The sequence below is a fragment of the Pangasianodon hypophthalmus genome, chromosome 26 (assembly GCF_027358585.1).
Source record: "Pangasianodon hypophthalmus isolate fPanHyp1 chromosome 26, fPanHyp1.pri, whole genome shotgun sequence".
Lineage (NCBI taxonomy): Eukaryota > Metazoa > Chordata > Actinopteri > Siluriformes > Pangasiidae > Pangasianodon > Pangasianodon hypophthalmus.
Genome location: NC_069735.1, coordinates 19,689,636 through 19,710,410, shown reverse-complemented (window position 1 = coordinate 19,710,410; position 20,775 = coordinate 19,689,636). Strand labels below are relative to the sequence as shown.

The following is a 20,775-nucleotide window of genomic DNA, read 5'->3' as shown; positions in this document are numbered from 1 at the left end:
TTGAAAGACTGTGCAATAGAGATATCAGTACTTTCAGGTAAGAAAAGCAAATTTCTTTATTTACATATTAGGTTACAGCACTCTTCTGAATATCCACATTATGCAACACAAGTTACAATTAAAGTTTGTCAGTTACTGGCTTTACAAATGCATAACAAAAACAATCTGTAGTTTAGGGATAGATGCTTAATCTTCTGAGTGTGTTTTTGTTAATTATGAATTAAAATGCATTTATCTCCTCTCCTGTCTACCTCTTAGTCAACTCTGCCAGCCACCAGCCCTGCCAAATCACCTCACCAGATGCCTTAAAGCAAATTGAAATCAGTAAGGTAAGCTAAGAAATCCTTTAGAATTTCAAACACTTTCTAAATTCTGGTGTGGTTTTTGAGTAGAGTTTGGCAAGCTGTATCATATCTGTACGCATGAAATCATTTTAAGAAAGTATGAGGTTTTGAGTAACTGCCCTTTTGTTTCAGCTGGTCTGGGTGTAATCTACCACTAATGACCAAAATTGTAATTGTGTTGGACTCCCTGTGTCCAATGATGTGTTGTGCAGTTTTCTCTACCCGTTGTGGTGCCTTCTGGTCAGACACTGTGTAGTCACTGTACCATACTGTGATGCAGTTTGTAAGGATGCTTTCAATGGTGCAGTGATAGAAGTTCACCATGATCTGAGGAGCAAGGTGAGCTTTCTTCAGTTTCCTCAGAAAGTACAGGCACTGTTGCACCTTTCTGAGAAGAGAGGAGGTGTTGAGGTTCCAGGAAAGGTCAGCGGAGATGTGGACACCCAGAAACTTGAAGCTAGAGACCTGCTCTACCTCAGTCCCATTAACAAAGATAGGGGTGTGTTTGTGGCCCCTCAAGGACTTCCAGTAGACCATGTTCAGTTCTTTGGTTTTCTGGGCATTAAGGCCGAGGTTGTTATTGGCACACCATGTTACCAGAATTATGTACGTTCTCAGGGCAGCCCATGTATGGGAGCAGGAAGCTAAACTTGAAGCAGTTCATTCCCTGTAAATCCTAAAGTTTTCATTATTTCATTGTGAACAATGGCTTTTTGAAAAGCTTTTTGTTCATGTTTGACATTGAGAACATGTTGCCACTCTCCTGCATCATCATTAAATGTAGAATACATGAAGCATGCACATTAGAAAACTCAGTTAATACATGCGCTTAACTAAAATAACAGTGAGCACTCCACTCGAATTAGCATGTTCGTGGTGAAAGTAAAATTCAGGTGTATTTGGGAAAAGAATGTGTCGACTTTTATGTGCTTTATCAAAACGCAGTGACACACTCGCAGCAAGTGATGTATATTGTCACAAATTCATAGACCCTCCCCTTGACTAAATGCAATCACAAGTAGTCAGAGAAGATGCATTTTAACACCAAATGGGTGTGGGAAACGGGTATGTGTCTCGCCTGACTACTTGTGATCAGATCACGTGAAACATGATAATTCCTATGTACTGCAGCTAGGCTTTTCTAGTGAAGATGTTTTCCTGTCCTATGAAAGTGAATGTTGGGCAGAAAGGGGAAGCTGGCGACTCTAACAGAATATGAGGCTTGCAAGAAGGCAGAATACACCATTCTTGATTCTTGAACAATCCAGAACATAAGAGACTTTGTCTGGAACCAGGGCTTTATCTTAATCTACTTGCTCTTTACTCACTGTGTTACACAGTCACATCAAACTGCTGTCCTTTTTGAATGCATTTAATTACTGTTCTGTGTATGTTTTATGCTCTATATTCTAAAACTGTTTTTATCATTTGATTGTTTATTACCGAGTGCTTTTAATGCACCTTTAATGCAGTGAGTTTCTGTATGAATTTTTATTATTACTGTATCAATTTCGGGATTGATATTTAATGCACTGAATTTCTGAATGTCCTTTATGCATGGTTGATGAAACTTTCAAAGGGAGAGAAATATCAATCAGCTGCCTTCACACAAGAGCTTGAACATTCTGTGTGCTTGGGAAGATTTTAGGGTTTTCATAAGTAAATGTTGTGTTTTGTGTTTTCAAGCACACTGTTTTAACTGTTTGGATGATAGTAATTTAAAATAAAATAAGGTAGCTAAAGGCTTTGTAATGAATGGTTCATCACATTAATGAAAGGGGTGGGGTTTTGTGTCATGTTTTTTGTGCAGTGAAACTGGGTGTGAAGTACACAGTCTTAAAGTGATATTCTTGCCAGCTTACTTTCTGTAAGGTATTTTTAGCATTGATTATTCTAATAAATTTATTATTCTGGTTTTAAGGCACATGCTTATCAGTAATTTAAATTTGCAGTTCTAAAAAACCATCAAGTGCTCATGCCCATTTCATTCAAACTCGTGAGCTGGATTTCCTTCATTTATTAAATCTTTAACATAATTACTGTGAAATGAAGATTACAATATTGCAAAAGCACATAAACAACCCAACAAAATGACCCTAAAGACTCAACACAGGATTGAGTAGTGTTGTAAAGAGAGAGGGCAACTCATTTCTAGCAGCTTTTGTAAATACTCCCGTGAGTCTATTTGGTTACAATAATATGTTTCATCCAGGTCTGGTGTGTAGCTTTGAACATAATTAGTTTAACAATGTAGTGTTTTCAAATATACTGTCTAATTTAGTTTCAGACATAGCAAGTACTATATATGAAGGTTGTCCAATGGCAGGAAAAATATAACTAGTTTTAATTTTAAACACCCCACACCACCACCACCCACCTACCTCCCAAAATATTTGAATTAAGTATGTCAAAATATAGGCTATCAATTGTTACTGATCTTAATAAACCATGTTTGACCTTGAACATGTTTGACCTTGACCTTAAACCACTTTGGTTTATGTGTGTTGTAGGAAAGGGGTGTCCCTCTTAACCACAGTGGTTTCAGGCTGTCCTCATAAACACTATATACCTGTGTGTGTGTGTGTGTGTGTGTGTGTGTATGTATGTGTGTGTGTGTGTGTGTGTGTAATTATTGGTCAATTTTCAAGGTTTACTTAGAAGAAGTTAGATTTTTCACCACAGGGGTGTAGTGAGAATTTTGCTTCCTATTTTTGACTACTTGTCATTTTACACACACACACACATGCATGCGCACACACACACACACACACACACACGCACACTTGTTCAGAGACAATGAAGAGAGAGAGACAGAGAGAGAGAGACAGAGAGAGAGATCAGTTGGTTCTACAGGTTCTGAAGGATGGCGTTGCTCTTCCTGCTGCTCTGTGGTGAGAAGTTTTTTATTCTTCTTTAAAATTTATGGCTGTTTTTATTTTAATCTAAGTGTTCACTTTGCGTATTTACTGTCTGAAATGTTTAATCTCAGGTTCATCTAAATTTACGCTTCCTGTTAATATCCTCATTACAGCTGTTTTCACTATCAAAGCTCCACACACACACACACACACAGTAAATTAAAATAAATGTTTTAAAAGTCCTCAGGTTGAGGTTTATTTTCCTCTTTAAAGTTGCGATTTTTAAAAAAATGACAGTTTGAGCAGTCAGCTGATGTGAAGGACATTTGAGAAACAAACTAAAAAAAGTCAAGTGGCTTTATTGTCATTTCAACCTTATACAGCTAGTTAGTACAGAGTGAAACGAAACAACGTTCCTCCAGGACCAAGGTGCTGCATAAAACAAAACACAGAACTACAGTTGACATTACATATATTTACAAACATGTGCAGACAGCACAAGACAGTACAAAACCTATCAAAACAAGACAATGGGCATGGTGAGTTACAGTGCAGCGCCGACTAGCACACAGTACTAAAAGAAAAAATGAGTCTTATGACAGTAGGGCAAAAGATTGACAAAATAAGTTGCTGAATGTAAACATATGGAGTAGCAGCCAGGTGGAGAGTATAAATATACAGTATATAATAAATATTTATAGCAGCAGAAAATTGAATTCAGGCGTGTGCAAAAATTGCGAAGAAGATGGGGTAATGCTCAGTTGAGTGTGTGTGTGTTTTCAGTCCAGTCTCTGAGAATTGAGGAGTCTGATGGTTTGGGGGAAGAAACTATTGCACAGTCTGGTCGTGAGGCCAGAATGCTTCGATACCGTTTACCAGACAACAGGAGGGTGAAGAGTGTGTGAGAGGGGTGTGTGGGGTCGTCCACAATTATGGTGGCTTTGCGGATGCAGCATGTGGTGTAAATGTCTGTGACGGAGGGAAGAGAGACCCCGATGATCTTCTTGGCTGTCCTCACTATCCCCTGCAGGGTCTTGTGAACCGAGACAGTGCAATTCTCAAACCAGGCAGTGATGCAGCTTCTCAGGATGCTCTTGATAGTCCCTCTGTAGAACATGGTGAGGATGGGGGTGAGAGATGGGCTTTCCTCAGCCTTCGCAGGAAGTAGAGATGCTGCTGGGCTTTCTTTGTTATGGAGCTGGTGTTGAGGGACCAGCTGAGGTCCTCCGCCAGGTGAACGCCAAGAAATTTGGTGCTCTTGACAATCTCCACGGAGGATCCCCCAATGTTCAGCAGAGAGTGGTCACTCTGTGCTCTTCTGAAGTCAACAATCATCTCTTTAGTTTTGTCCACGTTCAGAGACAGGTTGGCTCAGCACCAGACAGGTTGGCTCCGCACCAATCTGTTAGCACCAGTCCGTTAGCCGCTGCACGTCCTTTCTGTATGCTGACTCATCGTTCTTGCTGATGAGACCCACCATGGTCGTGTCATCGGTGAACTCGATGATGTGGTTCGAGCTGTGCATTGCTACACAGTCGTGAGTCAGCAGAGTGAACAGCAGTGGACTGAACACACAGCCCTGTGGGGCCCCAGTGCTCAGTGTAGTGGTGTTGGAGATGCAGCATTCAAACATGTGTCTTTATTGTCCAGGTGGGTGAGGGCCAGATGGAGGGTGGTGGTGATGGCATCATCCGTAGAGTGGTTGGGACGGTAAGCAAATTGCAGTGGGTCCAGTCAGGGGGGCAGCAGGGTCTTGATGTGCCTCATGACGAGCCTCTCGAAGCACTTCATAATGATGGGTGTAAGTGCAATGGGATGGTAGTCGTTGAGGCAGGACACTGGAGATTTCTTCAGCAAAGGGACGATGGTGGTGGCCTTTAAGCACGTTGGAACGGTGGCACTGGTCAGGGAGGTGTTGAAGATGTCCGTGAAAACATCCACCAGCTGGTCTGTACACCCTCGGAGCACCCTGCCAGGAATGTCATCTGGTCCAGCAGCCTTCCGCGGGTTGACTCTGCATAGAGTATTGCTCACTTCAGCTATGGTAAGACACAGCACCTGGTGGTTGGGAGGAGGGGTGGTCTTCCTCGCCTTCACGCCATTCTGTGCCTCGAACTGAGTGTAGAAGTTGTTCATTGCATCTGGGAGGGAGGCATCACTGTCACAGGCAGGTGATGTCCTGTAGTTTGTGATGTTCTGGATGCCTTGCCACATGTGCCGTGTGTCTCCGCTGGCCTTGAAGTGGTTGTGGATTCTCTGAGCGTGTGTGTGCTTCGCCTCTCTGATGGCCCAGGACAGTTTGGCCCTTGCTGTTCTTAGGGCCGCCTTGTCGCCTTGCTCTGAAGGCGGAGTCGCGGGTCCTCAGCAGTGCACGCACCTCTGCAGTCATCCACGGCTTCTGGTTGGAGCGTGTGGTGATGATCATGGAGACAGTGATGTCATCAATGCACTTGCTGATATAACTGGTCACTGATATCGAATATTCCTCCAAATTCGTGAAATCAGTCACTGTGTTCAAAACAGTCCTGAAGAGCAGAGATGGCTCCTGCTGGTCAGGTCTTTACCTGCTTCAGAACCTGTTTAGAGCATCTGACGAGCGGTCTGTATGCTGGGATTAGCATAACAGAGATGTGGCCTTGTAGCCGAGGTGGGGGCGGGGCTCCGGCAGGTGTGAACAGGACAGTTGGGGTTTGGGCAGTGGTAGGAGTTTACTGGCAGGCAGGGTTCTGGGCACTTTGGCTTGGGTGCAGGCAGAACAGGAAACATGGCCTGGTGCATGTCTGCGAACATATTTGGCCACCAATATTTGTCCCGGAGTAGATGGTAGGTGCACTGGGTTCCCAGGTAGCCGGTAGCAATGGAGGTGTAGACCCAGTTAATAAGTTTCATTCTCAGGTGGTTATCAGGTTCTCATGTATTTAACTGTGCACTGGTCTGAGACCCACATTTTTTTTTCTCCACGGAGAAGAACCCAGCTGACATGGGGGATGTGAATGGTCTGATGTACCCTTGCTGGAGCACCTCCTGAATGTACACCTCCATTGCCTGCTGCTCTGCTCTGTTATATTTCTTATAGCAGGCTTTTACATAAATGTGGACTAATTGCTGTTTATGGTTATTGGAACATCATTTAGCTCTGTAAACTATTTCATCTTATTTGTTGCAGCAGCTAACAATTTGTTAACACAAACATATATCTTGAAAAAACAGTTTCTTGAACAGAGTTGTGATGTACTGTGGCAGGATATTTGTGTAGTGTACGTTGATATCACAAGTCTGTATGAAGAGAACAAAGTGAAATCAGCAGCTCCGCTCTTACTGTTTATTACAATCATCTATTCTTATGAGATACCAGTGATGCAACTGAATAACATTGTTCCACACTTTATAACACTGTATAACATTATTCCACACTGTATAACACCGTATAACATTATTCCACACTGTATAACACTGAATAACATTATTCCACACCGTATAACACCGTATGACATTATTCCACACTGTATAACACCGTATAACATTATTCCACACTGTATAACACCGTATAACATTATTCCACACCGTATAACACCGTATAACATTATTCCACACTGTATAACACCGTATAACATTATTCCACACCGTATAACACCGTATGACATTATTCCACACTGTATAACACCGTATAACATTATTCCACACTATATAACACCGTATAACATTATTCCACACTGTATAACACCGTATAACATTATTCCACACGGTATAACACCGTATGACATTATTCCACACTGTATAACACCGTATAACATTATTCCACACCGTATAACACCGTATGACATTATTCCACACCGTATAACACCGTATAACATTATTCCACACCGTATAACACCGTATAACATTATTCCACACCGTATAACACCGTATAACATTATTCCACACTTTATAACACCGTATAACATTATTCCACACGGTATAACACCGTATAACATTATTCCACACTGTATAACACCGTATAACATTATTCCACACTGTATAACACCGTATAACATTATTCCACACTGTATAACACCGTATAACATTATTCCACACCGTATAACACCGTATGACATTATTCCACACTGTATAACACCGTATAACATTATTCCACACCGTATAACACCGTATAACATTATTCCACACTGTATAACACCGTATAACATTATTCCACACCGTATAACACCGTATAACATTATTCCACACGGTATAACACCGTATAACATTATTCCACACTATATAACACCGTATAACATTATTCCACACTATATAACACCGTATAACATTATTCCACACTGTATAACACCGTATAACATTATTCCACACTGTATAACACCGTATAACATTATTCCACACTGTATAACACCGTATAACATTATTCCACACTGTATAACACCGTATAACATTATTCCACACGGTATAACACCGTATAACATTATTCCACACTATATAACACCGAATAACATTATTCCACACTGTATAACACCGTATGACATTAGTCCACACTGTATAACACCGTATAACATTATTCCACACTGTATAACACCGTATAACATTATTCCACACGGTATAACACCGTATAACATTATTCCACACTATATAACACCGAATAACATTATTCCACACCGTATAACACCGTATGACATTAGTCCACACCGTATAACACCGTATAACATTATTCCACACTGTATAACACCGTATAACATTATTCCACACCGTATAACACCGTATAACATTATTCCACACTGTATAACACCGTATAACATTATTCCACACCGTATAACACCGTATAACATTATTCCACACTGTATAACACCGTATAACATTATTCCACACTGTATAACACCGTATATCATTATTCCACACTGTATAACACCGTATAACATTATTCCACACTGTATAACACCGTATAACATTATTCCACACTATATAACACCGTATAACATTATTCCACACCGTATAACACCGTATAACATTATTCCACACTCTATAACACCGTATAACATTATTCCACACCGTATAACACCGTATAACATTATTCCACACTCTATAACACCGTATAACATTATTCCACACCGTATAACACCGTATAACATTATTCCACACTCTATAACACCGTATAACATTATTCCACACCGTATAACACAGTATAACATTATTCCACACTCTATAACACCATATAACATTATTCCACACTATATAACACCGTATAACATTATTCCACACTGTATAACACCGTATAACATTATTCCACACTATATAACACCGTATAACATTATTCCACACTGTATAACACCGTATAACATTATTCCACACTGTATAACACCGTATAACATTATTCCACACTGTATAACACCGTATAACATTATTCCACACTGTATAACACCGTATAACATTATTCCACACTATATAACACCGTATAACATTATTCCACACTGTATAACACCGTATAACATTATTCCACACTGTATAACACCGTATAACATTATTCCACACTGTATAACACCGTATGACATTATTCCACACTGTATAACACCGTATAACATTATTCCACACTGTATAACACCGTATAACATTATTCCACACTATATAACACCGTATAACATTATTCCACACTGTATAACACCGTATAACATTATTCCACACTGTATAACACCGTATAACATTATTCCACACTGTATAACACCGTATAACATTATTCCACACTGTATAACACCGTATAACATTATTCCACACTGTATAACACCGTATAACATTATTCCACACCGTATAACACCGTATGACATTATTCCACACCGTATAACACCGTATAACATTATTCCACACCGTATAACACCGTATAACATTATTCCACACCGTATAACACCGTATAACATTATTCCACACTGTATAACACCGTATAACATTATTCCACACCGTATAACACCGTATAACATTATTCCACACCGTATAACACCGTATAACATTATTCCACACCGTATAACACCGTATAACATTATTCCACACTGTATAACACCGTATAACCTTATTCCACACTGTATAACACCGTATAACATTATTCCACACTGTATAACACCGTATAACATTATTCCACACTGTATAACACCGTATAACATTATTCCACACCGTATAACACCGTATAACATTATTCCACACCGTATAACACCGTATGACATTATTCCACACCGTATAACACCGTATAACATTATTCCACACCATATAACACCGTATAACATTATTCCACACCGTATAACACCGTATAACATTATTCCACACCGTATAACACCGTATAACATTATTCCACACTGTATAACACCGTATAACATTATTCCACACCGTATAACACCGTATAACATTATTCCACACTGTATAACACCGTATAACATTATTCCACACTGTATAACACCGTATAACATTATTCCACACTGTATAACACCGTATAACATTATTCCACACTGTATAACACCGTATAACATTATTCCACACCGTATAACACCGTATAACATTATTCCACACCGTATAACACCGTATGACATTATTCCACACCGTATAACACCGTATAACATTATTCCACACTATATAACACCGTATAACATTATTCCACACCGTATAACACCGTATAACATTATTCCACACCGTATAACACCGTATAACATTATTCCACACCGTATAACACCGTATAACATTATTCCACACCGTATAACACCGTATAACATTATTCCACACCGTATAACACCGTATAACATTATTCCACACCGTATAACACCGTATAACATTATTCCACACTGTATAACACCGTATAACATTATTCCACACTGTATAACACCGTATAACATTATTCCACACTGTATAACACCGTATAACATTATTCCACACCGTATAACACCGTATGACATTATTCCACACCGTATAACACCGTATAACATTATTCCACACCGTATAACACCGTATAACATTATTCCACACCGTATAACACCGTATAACATTATTCCACACCGTATAACACCGTATAACATTATTCCACACCGTATAACACCGTATAACATTATTCCACACCGTATAACACCGTATAACATTATTCCACACTATATAACACCGTATAACATTATTCCACACTGTATAACACCGTATAACATTATTCCACACTGTATAACACCGTATAACATTATTCCACACTGTATAACACCGTATGACATTATTCCACACTGTATAACACCGTATAACATTATTCCACACTGTATAACACCGTATAACATTATTCCACACTATATAACACCGTATAACATTATTCCACACTGTATAACACCGTATAACATTATTCCACACTGTATAACACCGTATAACATTATTCCACACTGTATAACACCGTATAACATTATTCCACACTGTATAACACCGTATAACATTATTCCACACTGTATAACACCGTATAACATTATTCCACACCGTATAACACCGTATGACATTATTCCACACCGTATAACACCGTATAACATTATTCCACACCGTATAACACCGTATAACATTATTCCACACCGTATAACACCGTATAACATTATTCCACACTGTATAACACCGTATAACATTATTCCACACCGTATAACACCGTATAACATTATTCCACACCGTATAACACCGTATAACATTATTCCACACCGTATAACACCGTATAACATTATTCCACACCGTATAACACCGTATAACCTTATTCCACACTGTATAACACCGTATAACATTATTCCACACTGTATAACACCGTATAACATTATTCCACACTGTATAACACCGTATAACATTATTCCACACCGTATAACACCGTATAACATTATTCCACACCGTATAACACCGTATGACATTATTCCACACCGTATAACACCGTATAACATTATTCCACACTATATAACACCGTATAACATTATTCCACACCGTATAACACCGTATAACATTATTCCACACCGTATAACACCGTATAACATTATTCCACACTGTATAACACCGTATAACATTATTCCACACCGTATAACACCGTATAACATTATTCCACACTGTATAACACCGTATAACATTATTCCACACTGTATAACACCGTATAACATTATTCCACACTGTATAACACCGTATAACATTATTCCACACTGTATAACACCGTATAACATTATTCCACACTGTATAACACCGTATAACATTATTCCACACTGTATAACACCGTATAACATTATTCCACACTGTATAACACCGTATGACATTATTCCACACTATATAACACCGTATAACATTATTCCACACTATATAACACCGAATAACATTATTCCACACTGTATAACACCGTATAACATTATTCCACACTGTATAACACCGTATAACATTATTCCACACCATATAACACCGTATGACATTATTCCACACCGTATAACACCGTATAACATTATTCCACACCGTATAACACCGTATAACATTATTCCACACCGTATAACACCGTATAACATTATTCCACACTGTATAACACCGTATAACATTATTCCACACCGTATAACACCGTATAACATTATTCCACACCGTATAACACCGTATAACATTATTCCACACCGTATAACACCGTATAACATTATTCCACACCGTATAACACCGTATAACATTATTCCACACTGTATAACACCGTATAACATTATTCCACACTATATAACACCGTATAACATTATTCCACACTGTATAACACCGTATAACATTATTCCACACTGTATAACACCGTATAACATTATTCCACACTATATAACACCGTATAACATTATTCCACACTATATAACACCGTATAACATTATTCCACACCGTATAACATTATTCCACACTGTATAACACCGTATAACATTATTCCACACTATATAACACCGTATAACATTATTCCACACTGTATAACACCGTATAACATTATTCCACACTATATAACACCGTATAACATTATTCCACACTGTATAACACCGTATAACATTATTCCACACTGTATAACACCGTATAACATTATTCCACACTATATAACACCGTATAACATTATTCCACACTGTATAACACCGTATAACATTATTCCACACCGTATAACACCGTATGACATTATTCCACACTATATAACACCGTATAACATTATTCCACACCGTATAACACCGTATAACATTATTCCACACCGTATGACACCGTATAACATTATTCCACACCGTATAACACCGTATAACGTTATTCCACACCGTATAACACCGTATAACGTTATTCCACACCATATAACACCGTATGACGTTATTCCACACTGTATAACACCGTATAACGTTATTCCACACTATATAACACCGTATAACATTATTCCACACTATATAACACCGTATAACGTTATTCCACACTGTATAACACCGTATAACATTATTCCACACTGTATAACACCGTATAACATTATTCCACACTGTATAACACCGTATAACATTATTCCACACTGTATAACACCGTATAACGTTATTCCACACTGTATAACACCGTATAACATTATTCCACACTATATAACACCGTATAACATTATTTCGTACTGTCTCTCTCTCAGCTGTCTCACTCTCTGATGGGTTTAATATTGACGTGTTGAACCTAGAGCAATTCATAGGAAATAAAGAGGACTTTTTTGGATACAAACTGCTGCAATATCAGTCTGACAAGATGAAACAGTGAGTATTTACTTTATTTATTTATGTCGCTAAGTTCACGTTTTCTAAACCTGTCTCAAACTCACAAGGAATAAGAGAACTGTGGCTCAAACACTCTGCACTTCTCTACGTCTTCCTGCAGTCTGTATATTGTAAATACATGATCAAAACTGCTGGTTGTAAAGATTTGGCAAAGATATAAATCAGCATGAGTTAGAAAACCTGCGTGTGATAACAGATATGGAGGGATTACCTGTAATTCCAGTTGATGATGATGATGATGATGGTGATGATGTGAGGTACAGGAGCAGATCCCACTGACAGCAGATATGATAAGGTGTTAAACTGAATGTTTACAGATCAGCGGATGAAGACGACCAAAACGTATTACTGAGCAGCTGTGTGTTACTCTGACTGCATGAGTGTTCAGTACTCAAGCGTGTGTGTGTGTGTGTGTGTGTGTCCTGTTAGTATGAGTTCATGGTGCTGAATGCTGTTAATGTGAATTTTAACAGAGTAATCTGCTGTGTTTGGGATCAAGTCTCTCAGCTAAAAGTGTTTAGTCCATGTGTCTGTCTATCTGTCTGTCCATCCATCCAGTGATGTGATACACGACCTCTGAAGCAGGAACAATGTGGCTTTTATATTTCTGTCAGCTACATGGAGGGCGAGATGATGAGCTGCTGAAAATCATATTGTTGTGTTTGTGTGTTGTTGTGTTGTTGTTTGTTAGAATTATCGTCAGCGCTCCATTAAGCGCAAACAGATCAGGAGCGATTTTTAAATGCACAGTGGAGAAGAGAAACTGCAGCCATTTGTATCAGCCAGGTACGTACACACACACACACACACACACACACACACACACACGCTCCTAATCAAGTTGTACTGGTCCTCAGACTTGAAGGCGATCAGGTTCTTTGGGATGTCGATGGCAGTGAGGACGTCTCCATCAGCCACGCTCACTGTGAGTTTAACACTTTATCACTTTAACAGTTTAACATGTTAACATTTCTTCACTTTAACACTTTTCACTTTATCACTTTATCAGTTTAACAGATTAACACTTTATTGGCCATTAATACTTAGCTTGCTTTTCAGCGGTTTTATTATAATCAACGTGCACATACACACACACACACACACACACACACACTCACACGGCTCAGTGCAGCTCAGCTCTCGCTCTCTCGAGGCTCGCATCTCTCCCCTCCACTCACTGAAACACAGAACATTCATTATTGAGATTCCGCACAAGTGTGTAATCCTTATCACTCACCTTCTCCGGCTCGGGTTAGAAGGAAGTTAAGAGCTTAGGAACAACTTATGATTATGAGCATCAAAGTTTTTACATTATAGTTTTAACTTAAAGTCTATTTTATTGAACTGAAGTTATTAACTGTTCAATGGTAGAGACTTGAGTAAAACTTTTCTTAGCAATTGCAGGCCTAAGGCTATACAAGGAAGAACATCCACAGCCATTTTTATGGTTTCTATGTGGTACCATCCACAGTAATCTAAGTAGGGCATCAGGCAGGTCTGGGGAGCAGAAGAAGTCAGGATCACTGGTAACTCAGGAGTAGCATGTGCAGCTCAGTAGGGAGAGAGAGACAGAAAGAGAGAGAAAGAAAACAGATTAATAGCTAAGCTCTTGTCCCATAATGGTTAAGGACGATGTACTTTGCGTGCAGATTGCAAGCAGGGACTCTGGCAAGACTAGCTGTGACAGCATAACTAAAAGGGAGAGCCAGAAGCTAACACAGACATGAGGGAGTCCTGGGACATAAAGCAGCAGCCACGCCACCGTCGACAAACCTGAGTGAACGCGTGAGAGTGGGGGGGGTGACAGCATCCAAACATCCCAGTTCACCACAACACTCTATGCCTGTGAATCCTCCAGACCTGCCCCTGTACCTAAGAAAACTATTCACAAAAGGCTTGACTAAACAAATATGTTTTCAGCCGAGTCTTAAACACTGAGACTGTGTCTGAGCCCCGAACACTAAGTGGAAGGCTGTTCCATAACTGTGGGGCTTTGTATGAGAAAGCTCTACCCCCAGCTGTAGCAGGCACTATTCGAGGTACCAACAAATAGCCTGCACCTTTTGATCTGAGTAGGCGTGACGGATCATAAAAGACCAAAAGTTCACTCAGGTACTGAGGCGCGAGACCATTTAGTGCTTTATAGGTCAATAGTAGTATTTTATAATCAATACGAAATTTGATTGTGAGCCAATGCAGTGTGGATAAGATAGGGGTGATGTGGTCATATCTTCTGATTCTAGTAAGGACTCTCGCTGCTGCATTCTGGACTAACTGGAGCTTGTTTATGCTCCTACTGGAACATCCAGACAGTAAGGCATTACAATAATCCAACCTAGAGGTAACAAAAGCATGAACTAGGTTTTCTGTATCGTGTAGTGACATTATATTTCTTATTTTAGCAATATTTCTGAGATGAAAGAAAGCGATCCTAGTGATATTATCTACATGAGCTTCAAAAGAAAGACTAGAGTCGATAATCACACCAAGGTCTTTTACTGCTGCACATGATGAAACAGAAACGCCATCCAGAGTTATTATGTAATCAGAAAGCTTACTTCTAGCTGCATGTGGTCCTAGTACAAGTACTTCTGTCTTGTCAGAATTAAGTAAGAGAAAGTTAATAAGCATCCAATTTCTAATGTCCTTTACACATTCCTCAACTTTATTAAGCTGGTGTCTGTCATCTGGCTTTGCTGAAACATACAACTGTGTATCATCAGTGTAACAGTGGAAGCTAATACCATGCTTACAGATAATTTTACCCAGAGGTAGCATATATAAAGAAAAGAGCAGTGGGCCTAAAACAGAACCTTGCAAAACACCAAACTTTACCTTAGTATGAGAAGAGAAGTCACCATTTACATTTACAATCCGAATGTTAGTATTAAATAAAGAGTGTGACCACCACTATGGGTGAGTCCTATTACATTCTGATTAACCCCTACTGAATCTAGAATGGACACAACTGCTGTTCTCAGAGGGTCTTCTGGATTATCAATATGAATATTAAAGTCTCCAACAATTAATGCCTTGTCTAAAGAAACAACCAGGTTAGAGATGAAATCCGCAAATTCACATAGGAATTCTGAATATGGCCCTGGGGGTCTGTAAATAATAATTAGTGGAATCACCTGGGTAGACTTAATTTTAGTGGCTACGTATGTTATGTTCGTATAAAGAACTTCAAATGCGTTGAATTTATGACTAGGTTTTTGCATGATGCCTAGATTATCATTATAAATAACTGCGACGCCTCCTCCTCTGCCAGTTAGACAGGGCTGATGTATGTAACTGTACCCAGGAGGACTAGCTTCATTGAATGCTACAAACTCATTTGGTTTAATCCACGTTTCTGTTAAACACAGTACATCAAACTCCTGATCAGTAATAGTTTCATTAACAATAAGCACTTTGGACATTGGTTCTGCAAATGTCTGGAATCTCCACTGCACCAACATGCATGCCCATTTCTTAACCCTGCACATGCATCTCCCTGAGCACCAACCTGTGTGCAGAATGAAAGAGGGGGGAATAAGAGGGGGAGGCAGGATCAGGAAAGGAGAGACTAAGATTGGAGCAAGGAACAAGGGAAGAGGTCTAGAAAGGAACACTCATTGTTTCTGAGGAGCAGCAATGGGAGACAGAAAGAGGGAGAGAGAGAAAGAGAGAGGAAGGGCCGCCTGCCCTCAAATTCACCACCATGCATCCAAAACCACTGGCCAGTGGCAGTTGACCCACTCCAATGTTCCTTCAGGCGACCATGCAACAAACTGTTCCAGCATCACCTGGTCCACAATGTCATTGATCTCATGCCCTTCAGAAAGCAGCAGTAAGTTCCTCAGTAAGCAACCTGTGACAGGCATCCTGAAGCTGTGGAGCAAACATGATACATTGGATAATCACCTTCTTCACCTATTGGTAGTCCAGCTGATGTTCTACTGGGAGCTAGGTCAGCTCTGTGCAAAGTTTGAGGATGGCCTGCTGCTGGACCTTGTATAAGGTCCATATCTTGGCTAGTGGCAAAGTCTCCATGACAGCATATTCATTGCAAATTCTCCTGGGTTTCAGCATCACTGTGATACCCTGGTCGCCGTTAGGAGTATGAGATCTCAGGAGGCAGGTGTAAGAGAGTATGATGTTTGATTATTTTGGTGTTATTCTACCGTACTTGCAGGCACACACAGACTCAATAGAACACTCTCAGGGGAAATCACTTTGCTTTGCTCTCTGCCACTCTTTTTCTCTGCTTCGCATTCAACATTCATTGCACAGCACACATGGTAAAAATGGAGAGTCATTTATTTGGGTAGTTAATCCATTTTGGTTTTGTCCTTGAGACTTTGTATGTTGACTGCCTGACTGACGCATGTTTTTTTTCACCTTGCTTTTGATTATTGTTTTGGATGTGTTACGTTGTTACAATGAAGTCTGCCTCAATTTGCATCTGCCTCTGCTGGCTGACAGAAGACGTCACTGCAACAAGGTTGGTGATGATCGATGTTAAGCTCAAGCAGCCAACTAGTATGCTACAACACAGCTAAATCAACTGGCAGCACCTGCCCTCCATGTTCCCTCTTTTAAGTGCCCACCCAGACAAATAAGCTGGGGATCCAAGTAAATGTAAAGGCTTTCTGTTTTCAGGATGGCACTTCCAAGCAGAACAAGATGACTCAATTTATCATCCTCCTGACAGAAAAAGCATCCATGTCTGCTCTTGAGAATATATCATTCCTGTTACCTACCATAGCTAAATAACCCATTATTCCTAGACTCCCATTGATGCAAAGACACAACCCTCATATATCCTGGACAGATAAGGAGATTATCTCTTAGTCATCTCAGTGTTATTCCACTGGCGTCTAAGTGCCCAGAGTCACCATTATAACCACCTCAGATGAAAGTCCTGAAACAGTTTTTTGAATTTCCCTTCTTTCATCAGGACTTCAAGGAGTTCAGCAAGACCAAGGCGAGTGGTCTACCACCTCACCTCAACGGCCTTTAGAACCACCTCTGGTGACTTTGAATGTTGTATCATGCCATGTGGGCTCTGTTGCATAGCATCAGTTCAATGCTTCATTAACCTAATGTAACCCAAACCTCATTCCTTGGATATACTATTAAACAGAATGGAGTAATGGTGGATTAAAGTTCTCTGCTATCCAAGAATGTTCTTCTACAATTACTACAGTTAAGGAACTGCAAAGACTCTATTCTATTTCATAGATTCAAATTTCTACAGGAGATTCATCAGAGGATTTATTTCAATCACTGCTCCCCTCATGTCCCTCTTAAAGAAGGGTCCTATAGAAAGAACAGTATTGTTTTGTAAAAATGAAACCAAAATATCAATGTTTTAAGTGTAATTTTTATTTTTTCATTTTGTTGGTGATATAGACTTGCAGCCCAAGTTTCTCTCATGAGTGTGATGGAAACTCATATCTGAACGGAATCTGTTACCAGTTCAACAGCAAGCTGAACACCATCACCAACATCACCGCTTTCCAAGGTACGACTGTTCTTCACTCTCACAGTCACTGTGTTCAGGGTGAATCAGTGATAACTCTGTAGTTTAAACTGTTACACCATGAGACATAAACAATGTTAAACCCTGAGAGATAAATGCTATTAAACCCCGAGATATATGTATGTACATACAGTACTGTGCAAAAGTCTTAGGCACATGCAAAGAAATGCTATAGAGCAAAGATGCCTTCAAAAATAATGAAATTAAATGTTTCTACATTAAAAAAATCCTATAAAGAGCAGTAAACAGTAATAAATGAAACAAAGTCAGTATTTAATGTGACGATCCTTCACTTTAAATAAAATAAAGCAGTATCTGAGGTGCAGTGTGTGCAGTTTTATAAGGAAATGAGCTGGAAGTGTTACTGAGCATCTTGCAGAAGCAGCCACAGTTCTTCTGGAGACTTTGACTGTCGACTCGCTTCTTATTTCTGCAGCGAAACCCAGCAGCCTTCATTATGTTTTTATCTGAAAAGTGTCTCTTATGGAATCTGCTGCTTTCTTTACTGACATACAAACATTTTTCTGTAACATTTCATTTTGTGCTGGAAAACTAATGTTCGGAATCTAAAAAGTTTTTTGTATTGAATCAATAATGTAGAAGTCATAAAATAAAAATCTATAACAAGTTTGTACTAAAAAAAAATAGGTTGCCCAAGACCTTTGCACAGTGGTGTATATTTGCAGTATATACATATATATAGTTATTGTGCTGTTTCTTCACAGAGTGCACGAAGAATAAAGTGAACCTGGTCTTCCTTTTCGATGGCTCCAGCAGCATGCAAGCCCCCGACTTTGATAAGAATAAAAAATTCATATGGGACATTGTTACAACACTCAAAAACTCATCCATCGAGGTGAACACACAACACAACACAATATCGCACTACACACCACAACACACTGCACACACTGTGTCTGTTTTTCCTTCAGTCTTTATTTCTTTTGATTGTGATCCTGATATTTTCCTCTCAGTGTCTCTGATATTCAGTCGATTTCATGTCTAAAAGGAGAGACAATAAACATCCCCTGAGGTGAACCCATGTAAAATCACATGGCTAAAGTGTTAATTGCTCATCACTCCTCATGTGTCACCTCAGGAGGTGTTTAGTGTCGCTCCTGTAACCAGTTACCAGTTACAGGTTGCAGTTACCTGTAACCAAGCGTGTAATCAGTACACCACTAATTATCCACAAAATTATCTATTTTTGACATTTTGATAGAAAATGAACTCTTCACACTGAGGTTATTTTTTTAAACCACCCACCCCCAACTTCAGTGGACCAGACATATTACAAAATATAAAGCCATTCCAGAAAGAAATAAAATGACTATAGTGTGGTACCTGTATGACAGGTATTAGTGGTACAGGTGGACAGTGCACGATATTCCTGAGTGTGTATTTATGAATGTGGCGTAGTGATGAAAAAGAGAAAGATAAGGAGGCAGGGTGCTTAGTGATTAAAGCAACTAGTTCATGATGGGGGTTTTGTTTGTTAATTTCGAGAGAGGTTGATGGGACACAGTTTATTATTGAGGATCCCGACAGTTTGTGGGATGAAGCTGTTCCAGAATCTGGCGGTCGGGACACTTTGGTATCTTCTGCCAGATGGCAGAGGGATGAAGAGTTTATGGGAGAGAGGGGTCAGACACTATTCTGGTGGCTTTTCTGGGCAGCTTTTATGATAGATGTCCTGTACTGGAGACAGAGAGACCCCCATGATGTTCTTCACTATTTACTACAGGATCTTGTAGTCTGATGCGCTGCAGTTATCATGCCAGACAGTGATGCAGCTGGTGAGCACATTCTTTATGATGCCCCTGTGAAATGTGGTGAGGATATGGAGCAGAGTGTAGCTCCTCAGTTGAATTATAGGAAATGGAGGTACTGCTGGACTTTTCTACACTACTGTGGTTGCTGGATTTTTCTGGCCAGGGGCATGGTGTTGTAAGACCAGGTTAAGTCATCAGATGTGTGCACTCTGAGAAACTTAAAGGTCAACACTGTCTCTACAGGAGACCCATGGATGAGCAGTGGTGAGTGGTGCAGACTGATCTTCATGAAGTCCACTATCATCTCATTTGTCTTGTGAACATTACGAGACAGATTGTTGAGCTGATGTCAGTCCACTAGCAGCTCCATCTCGACTCTGTATGCTGTCTCATTGTTGCTGCTGATGAGTCCCACTACTGTGGTATCATCTGCAAACTTGATGACGTGGTTTGGAACTGTGCCTTGCAGTACAGTCATGCATCTTCATTGTGAACTGTCAGAGTTTTGGTCCTTTTTCTGTGTTTTTTGTTCTGTTA

At 39.7% G+C, this 20,775-nt stretch overlaps 1 protein-coding gene across 1 annotated transcript in view; it reads left to right on the top strand.

Moving 5' to 3' along the window:
* Window positions 1-3,141: 3,141 nt before the first annotated feature.
* The window catches only part of LOC117596153 (integrin alpha-M-like), a 64,515-nt gene continuing 46,881 nt past the window's right edge, over window positions 3,142-20,775 (top strand). Inside the window, exons 1-6 of the mRNA XM_053229773.1 lie at window positions 3,142-3,235; window positions 12,801-12,918; window positions 13,631-13,725; window positions 13,797-13,864; window positions 18,337-18,448; window positions 19,192-19,322. Coding sequence (XP_053085748.1) covers window positions 3,208-3,235; window positions 12,801-12,918; window positions 13,631-13,725; window positions 13,797-13,864; window positions 18,337-18,448; window positions 19,192-19,322 — 552 coding nt within the window. The 5' untranslated portion in view covers window positions 3,142-3,207. The remainder of the gene's footprint in view (window positions 3,236-12,800; window positions 12,919-13,630; window positions 13,726-13,796; window positions 13,865-18,336; window positions 18,449-19,191; window positions 19,323-20,775) is intronic.